This window comes from Glycine soja, chromosome 3 (genome assembly GCF_004193775.1).
Source record: "Glycine soja cultivar W05 chromosome 3, ASM419377v2, whole genome shotgun sequence".
NCBI lineage: Eukaryota > Viridiplantae > Streptophyta > Magnoliopsida > Fabales > Fabaceae > Glycine > Glycine soja.
Window position 1 is genome coordinate 36,058,222 of NC_041004.1, and position 7,779 is coordinate 36,066,000.

Consider the following 7,779-nt stretch of genomic DNA (forward strand, 5'->3'; position numbering starts at 1 on the left):
TCTGTGACATTTGAAATTGAAAATAAAATTAGATATTCGAATTTAAATTAAGTCAATTATTTAATCTCTAAATATTAACTTCTATAAATAAGGTTTATTTGAAATTAAAAAAAAAACAAACAAAAAAAGTCTGTGTATTGCATCCACTACTAATAGATTAATTTTAATTTGTCTGCGAGTATTTATAAGATTAAGATTTTCTAATATTAACTTTTTACTTTGTATAAGACAAACGCAATATTATAGTATCACCCATCATTATTTGTGTAAAGTCTTAATTTTTGCTTTTGTGTATTTCTTTTTTACAATATGATATTGTTATATTACTAGCAAGAGAGGGGACACTCTAGCGTGAACACAATGCTTGATCACTAAAGACTTCTGACTCAGGCCAAGAGCAGACCCTTGTCACTTATATAAGTACAAAATGGCATATTTGTTTTTGTTAGATTTCGTTACCAAAAATAAGAATTTGTATTGTCAAGGGGGTCTAGGTCTCCGGTCTTGTTCACTTTATTGAACATGATACATAAACTATTATAAATCTCTTTACATTGTTTTTTATTCCCACGAATAATAAAAAAAAAAAAGAATTTACATTTAAAACCCAAACGTGAAGGGCGGCATCAATATATTTTTCCCAAGAATTTGGTGAAAATAAAGGAAAAACCAATCCAGTTTCCAGATTAGGTGCAGCCCAAAGGTTGACACAGCATTTTGAAATAACTTTTGGGGCATTGCTAGGTGCACCCAGCATTTTATCATCTTTTCAATTTTGTCCCTTACACAATCTTAGAAGAACTTCTTCCATAAGAATTTTTCCCTCTTAAGCAAGACTCTAACCTGTGACTTTTATTAGTTCAACGCTCTAACCAACTGAATCAATTACGTTATAAAATAAATAATGTTTCTATACATAACATTAAATTTTTTTATGTATATTTAATGCACATATAAATTTATATTAAATTTTCTAATATTAAATATATATTAAATTTTTTTATTTTCTACAAATTGCAGAAGATGTATTGCTTAGACTCAAACCTATGACTATCAGATCATTAGCTCAACGCTCTAACCAACTGAGCTAATGAGCCAATTACGTTGTAAAATAAATAGTGTTACTATACATAACATTAAAATTTCTTATGTATATTTAATGCGCATGTAAATTTAAATAATAAATTTTGTAACAATTAATTTTGATATAAATCATACGGATTATTTAATCCGTATGTTTTTTTAAAAATAAAAAATATTTACTATTACAAAAAAAGAATATACAAGACATGGATGCCCTACAAGAACACAAGGTCCCTTCTTTACACCTTACCCCTGGTCGAGACAGCTTGAATACAGGAGATAGGGAAGAGAATAAAAAAAATGATAAATCAACAACTCTGTTCAGCACAAGGGGAGAGAATTCCTTAGAAAAGTTACACAGGATCACAGGCACAGCCAGTGAGTTTTGGCTAAAAGTTACGTGCACTCCTGAAAATCCAATGAAAAATGCGGTGAATATCAGCAAAAATGATGGCATCTCATTACACCGCAACATAAAAGAGCATCCCTTGATCAAATGCATACAGTAAAACCGAATGCTTAAAGCAAAACAATGTTTTTAAGATACCAGACTTTATAAATAGTTTTGCTGGCAGTGCACTCCATTTTTAAATTTTAAATTACAATTAGCAAAACTATTTCAGTTCGATTCCCTGGCCATGCACTCCATTTTTAAATTACAGTAATCCCCTTCATCTTCAGGATCAAACTGTTTCAGTTATCCTAAATCCTAATGCATTGTAAAGTATCTGGAATCAGATCAGGCAGGGTAGTTACTCAAGTATGAGAAGAATTGCACAATAGGTAGCAGTTCTAAGGCAAATAGAAAAGGCAATGGGACCAGCTTAGCTTCAGTTATGAATTACGATAAACACTGCATTTCAATTTTAAACGTTGAAGTTCATATTGACATCATATATTTATATAATATCCTTTAAAGTGCAGGGTGCACCTATATTTGGGCAATCATTGATGAGAAATTCAACAAGTTTACACAAATTCATAGATAACTATCAAGTTGCTCGTACTTGTCTAAATATTTAAACAGTTGAGTTTTTCATCAATGATGAATGCTGATCCACTCTGTACCTAACACATCAATCTGGAGGAGCCAAATCCTAGATTTTGACAGTGATAACCATGCTCGAGTAAAAAAAAAAATATATTTTTATAGTTAACTATCAAGAATAAAAAACACAATATCACAACAAAGAAAACAAAAAGATAGAAAATTGACCTGGAAGAAATTGACTGGGAATTTACAGCCCCCCTAGGAGCACTTGCTTGCCATGCCCTATGATCATGTTCCTTGCTAATCCGCATTGCGGCAACCTCCTTTTCCATAGAAGCAACTTCCCTACGCATTTTTCTGGCCTCAACTTCCATAGCCTTGCTCAATGTATCAACCTTCTTTGCCAACATCTTCCAACATTAAAACAACAAAATGAATTAGAAGAGGGAAAATGTGGAATCAGTAATCTTATTTAAGAAATGAGATGATACCTCTATTGCATCATCCTTGTCTTTAAGAGTCTGGTCTTTTTCATGACAAGCCTTCCTCAGAGATATAACCTCTTTTTGCAACATGTCATACAGCATTCCTGAAACATAGTCTTCATTTTCTGATTTAGATTTTTCGACTGGAGTACCATTTGCACTCTCCTCATGTGTAGTAATTGTTTCCCTGGTGATGGTCTGATTATTGTAGTTTGTTGGCATGTTATCTAGCCCATTTGCATCTGAAGTTGGCCTCTCTCTCTCCAGGTTTCTACTACCACCATCGAATGATCTCGATGAAAGTTTGGCATGTTTTAGTAGCACATTAGCACTGTTTGATCTTAGAGACCCTGATCTTGAAATTGAGTTTTTCCTCGATTGATATCCATTGGAAGAAGAGGCAGAGAGACTCTCAGCTTCACCAAAAGATTGTCGCCGTGAAGGCCCAGTGCCAATGTTTCTTCCATCTGATACAGTGAATTTGGAATTACCATTAGATGTCTTAACCCTTTCTTCCAAAACTTTGAAGCGCAATTGATATTTTTCCTGTCATATCAATTAAACATTTTAGTAGAAGCTTTTCAACAGGAATTGAGTGTTTGGAGTCAAATAAACATATTATATACCTTCATTTGTGCCTCTGCCTTTGCAGTGCGCTCAGCTATAGCCAATTTATCACGTAATTGTTGCATTTCACCCTACAAAATAATGGAATTAATGTTTGGAAGACCCACATCGCCTGCCTCAATTCTCAAGGTGCAACTTATATATCTGTTCGGTAACTTCACTTAATGTCAATTGGTTTTAAGCTGAAATCTAACAATTAACTCAAGTTTTCAGTAAAATCTCAACAGCTCCATCTAATTTATGTGCTATCAAATCACATCATTCTAGCATTCAAATTCTTGCAAATAATATTAAAAACATTTCTTAGATTCTCTTACAGTTTTTCCACTTATGACTGACTACTGGTTTCAAATCAGGGAAGCACTTTATCATTTTTTTTATCAGTAAATGTTAGTTATTATTTTTTGTTACATCAATCAATGACAAGAATATATTGGGAAGTCAAAGGGTAAAAAGCTATATAATATCTGTGTTGGCTCCAAAACCTGAGCTAGAAACACCTGCCTCGTCAGCATGTCAAGAGGAGGCAACAAGAGAAATACAAATTGCCATAGCTACTTTGTTGATCATCAATTTTATTTCTTTCTTACCCTCTCTCTACCAGTCAGTGGTCCTCTAACCTTGGCATTAGATATATAAACATTTGATCATAATGTAACCAAGAAGACTAGTGTCAAAGACTAGAACAGGAAAAATGAGTAAATGGCATATCGTATGTATGACACTCTGAAAACATCAATCAACAGGAGTATTTTGTGAACATCTGCTGCAAGAAACATCCAAGTAACTTGCAAAAGACAAAGCAAAAGCAATTTCTGAGCTGTTCACATGCCTGAAAAAATTTTCTTTCTTCTAGCCACTGCTTCACTGGCATCACTTTATCATTAGCATCTTTCCACTCATTTGCAACTACAGTCGCAACCCTGTTTGCAGTAACTTTGGCACGAGCTACTTCCCGCTCCAAAATTTTCCTTTCCTCCTATGTCAACTTTGATCGTTAGAACTTATAAGCAGCCAAGAGCATCTGCAACAGACTCAAAACAACAACCAGTATATATGATGATTATCCAAAGAATGTTAATATTTACATTCATCTCTTGCACTTTACGCTGGTAATCACGGACAGCATTAGCAGCAGCCCCACCAGCCAAGACAGCCTCTTCAAGCTCACGAACAGTTTGAGTTAGTTTTTCAACTTCAGCAACCTTTTGCCGAAGGATTTTGTCCAAGATTTTGTTCTCCTCCTAACATAAGAGTGTAACATGCTTCATTAAATTTTGCATTCCACAAATTGAGTATGTAAAATATGTGCCTTACTAGCAAGTATAAGCACAAATAATTTTATTCTAAAAAAAGAATCACAAACCTGGCATATTTCAATCTGTTTCATTAACTCTTGATTTTTGTTTTGCAGATCATCAACCAAGGATGCTTTTGCCAAAGCAATCTGAACAGTTCTCTCAGCCTCAAGAAGAGCAGCCTCCTTCGATTTGGTTAGCCGATCCAGTGCTCTGTTGTCATCCTGCAGCTTTGCCACCTAAACAAATATAGCAGCAAGGATAAATAATATAGACCCCTTTGGTCTTAATTCTGATCATGGAATGAGGCATCCATGGGACATTGAATAACTGAATAAACTACCATCCGGTCCCAGCTAAAAGCCAATTCAATGCATGACATAGCCATCAAAATGTACCTCCATCCTAGCAAGCTTGAGTTCTGCCTCCAGGGGTGCAATAATAGCTTCAATAGGAGGCATTTCATCGTCTTTCTGTGCAGCATGAACCCTTCGAAGTGTGGCTTCTGCAGCAAATTGTGCAGCCAGTGCTGCCCTTTTCTCCTCATTGATTTTTTTTATTTCAAGGTTCTGTCAAACATATAAGTAATAAGTGGCACTGGAATAACGGTTATTGTGAGAAGCGAAGAAAAAATTCAATGAGGAAATATCTAGTGTAACTGCTAGTACTACCTTGCTTTCCAGAAGAGCTTCAGCTGCTTTTAGCTTTTCATCCACCTTGATCAGCTCATCTGTTAGCTGAGATGATTAAACAAATGAAAACACAGGTGTCACAATATTGAAATTTGAAATTTTTAACTACCAAAATCTTCATTACACACAGAATTCACATAGCAAAAACCTCTCAACATTTATACTTCAATTCAAAGAATTACTAAAAGCATGAAGTTCTAGAGAGATGACAATATTCTGAAGTGAATGTTTACGGTAGAGCATTGTTTTGCTTTGTCAAAGATAACAAGGAAAACAGAATGTGGCAGCTCATTGCTTCAATGGAATACTAGTTCATTCCACATAATACCAAGGTTCCTTGTGAAGAAAAATACAACTAGAAAAATATTAAAGCAAATATCAATGTCAGGACCTTGTAACAAAACAGTCAAGGACAAACAAATAATACAAAATTGTCACACAACTAATAATACAGTTTCCTCATATATCATCTCAGTTTTTGGAGATTTTTTTTTATCAGCAAAAATATGTATATATTATATATAATAATAAAATCAATACAAGTGGTACAGTTGTATATACATTCTAGAGTCATGATGTGCGGAGCTATGGTGTCCTAATACAAGCTTTAGTGCAGGTATTAGGCAGCCATAGATCTGTATCTAAACTAGGATCCCAACCACAAAAATATATAATCTAATCCCCCCCTGAACACAGAACTCAGCCCTGATGTTGCTGGACCAAGAGTGGAAAGGAATGTCAAATCCTTCCTCCATATTTTTAAGCCATGTCCAGCAGAAAAATAATGCATCATCCATCAATTTTTTACCGTTGAAGCTTTCATTTGAGAAGACTATCCTGTTCCTATGGTACCATATACACCAGGTCAGAGAAACATGTAAGCATTCCCCACTGTGTAGCTCCCACTTGGATCCCCCTCCCAAATCCAAATGTCTTGTTGCTGAACTTGTACTGTCAGACCCTCTATGTCCTCCATAAATTTTGCAGCTATGTCTATATCACCCTCCAAAAATAATCTCCTCCACTGGAACTGCCATTCCCAATCTCCATTTGTTGTCACCCCTAGCTGCTGGATATATTGTTGTTGCTGTTGAGAAATTCGGTACATTCTTGGGTACTTCGCCAGCAATGAAATTTATTGCTGCTTCTATAACCCCAAAAAAATGTTCAAAGCAAATTCACTAGCCAAATAGAAATTAAATTCACTGTAGGAAAACAAACAAATAACTCAAAGGACATATCATCTTCTAATGTACAATTCAGTCTGCACTTAATCAAGAAAACCAGAAATGCCTAATTTGATGGTTCAACGAGATAGGCACTATTCTATCTCACAAAAAATACAATTTTCTTTTCTTAAAAAAATACAAAGCATATTAACAAATTAACGCATTTAGAGAATTTGACGAAGAAAGATTTAGATACCTCTTCAACCCCCCTTTCCTTAAGACGCTCTGAATTCCTCAATGACTTAATTTCCGCAAGTGCATCCCCAAGCTCTCTGTCTTTCTCTGCAAACCAGCCAATCAAGTGTTAAAAACAAAAGGAAATAATTAGTAAATAAAAAAATTGGTTTCTCACAAGTCTCCTCCTTCGGGGGCAATCCTGTTCGAGTCACCATTGAACACTAAATGTGGACACCTCTTCCAGTGGGGATTCGAACTTCCTCTAGACACTCCGTTGGTAATTAATAATTAATAAATAACAATCAAAATAAACCACCATAAATTAAAGATTATTTACTAAACACAAAGTAAACAAATAAACATATTGCCATATATATATATAAAGCAAGTTCATTTCTCAATTAACATTTTAAAAAGCTTAACTTTAGCAAGCTCCCGATAGAGAAACTGAGAAGAAGCGATTAATTTATTCTCGGTTTTTATGAATTACAATATAACACAATCTTTTACAATATAACAAAATTGAGAAGTTAGTGATGTAGTGAAAATGAATTTGAAATGGGTGCATGCCTCGGAGTTCGTTCTGGAGGCGCGTGAGCTCGACGCGGACCGGATCGGAGCCGTGGAAGAGGGAGATGAAGTCGTCGGAGGGCTTCTTGGGGCGACCCTTCAAGGCCTTCGCGTCGGCGTCTCCGGCATTCCCAATGTGGCTGCTCGCCATCACAGATATGCTAATGCTTGCTTCAATCTCATATAACAAACAAGAACAAGATGAACCCTGACCACAATTTCAAAATCAAAAGCCAACGAGAGAGAGAGAGAGAAAGGAGAAAGGTGCGTTTGTATTGTTGTAATGTAAGTGTGTGTTGTGTTACTGTGTTAGTTTGTTGTGGTGTTGTGTGTGTAGTGACAGTGATATTAAAGAGTGGGCAATGTTTGGAAGAGAAATAAGTCAAGGATTTTAATTAGGGAAGGGACGGTCCTAATCAATTCATCATCCAAAAAGGTCCAAAACTATTGGTATCTTTTGGTCTGCACTTTTTTGTTATATAACAAAAAAATCAGTTAAATTGCTTTTGTTTTAAGTCCAATTAAATTTTTTAAACCATTACAATTAGTTTATCTGAGTTTTGGATGGAATTTTGAGTTATTTTTATAAGTTTTTATCTTTTAACTTCACTATACCCCTTCTAATAA

General features: G+C 35.0%; 1 protein-coding gene across 2 annotated transcripts; it reads right to left on the minus strand.

Moving 5' to 3' along the window:
* Positions 1 to 1,200: 1,200 nt before the first annotated feature.
* Positions 1,201 to 7,475, minus strand: LOC114406635 (microtubule-associated protein 70-2-like). Of its 2 annotated transcripts, none has more exons than XM_028369394.1 (11): positions 7,153 to 7,475; positions 6,602 to 6,687; positions 5,156 to 5,221; positions 4,883 to 5,053; positions 4,553 to 4,723; positions 4,275 to 4,430; positions 4,019 to 4,165; positions 3,186 to 3,257; positions 2,566 to 3,105; positions 2,300 to 2,484; positions 1,201 to 1,491 (listed from the first exon to the last, which is right to left on the minus strand). In XM_028369394.1, exons 1-11 carry the CDS (start codon positions 7,301 to 7,303, stop codon positions 1,473 to 1,475), a joined length of 1,764 nt encoding a protein of 587 aa, XP_028225195.1. In that variant the 5' UTR covers positions 7,304 to 7,475; the 3' UTR covers positions 1,201 to 1,472. The 2 variants fall into 2 exon arrangements, with proteins under 2 accessions (XP_028225195.1, XP_028225196.1); XM_028369395.1 differs by lacking the exon at positions 7,153 to 7,475 and adding an exon at positions 5,985 to 6,323 and having other exon boundaries at positions 6,602 to 6,689.
* Between the last annotated feature and the right edge of the window lie 304 nt (positions 7,476 to 7,779).

Excerpts from the sequence above, each read along its gene's own strand:
- LOC114406635 (XM_028369394.1), bottom strand. The coding sequence starts at position 7,303 with ATGGCGAGCAGCCACATTGGGAATGCCGGAGACGCCGACGCGAAGGCC. Across the intron at positions 6,688-7,152 it reads CCTCCAGAACGAACTCCGAG|AGAAAGACAGAGAGCTTGGG; the intron begins GCATGCACCCAT and ends GCTGGTTTGCAG. Across the intron at positions 3,258-4,018 it reads AAGAAAGAAAATTTTTTCAG|GGTGAAATGCAACAATTACG; the intron begins GCATGTGAACAG and ends ATTATTTTGTAG.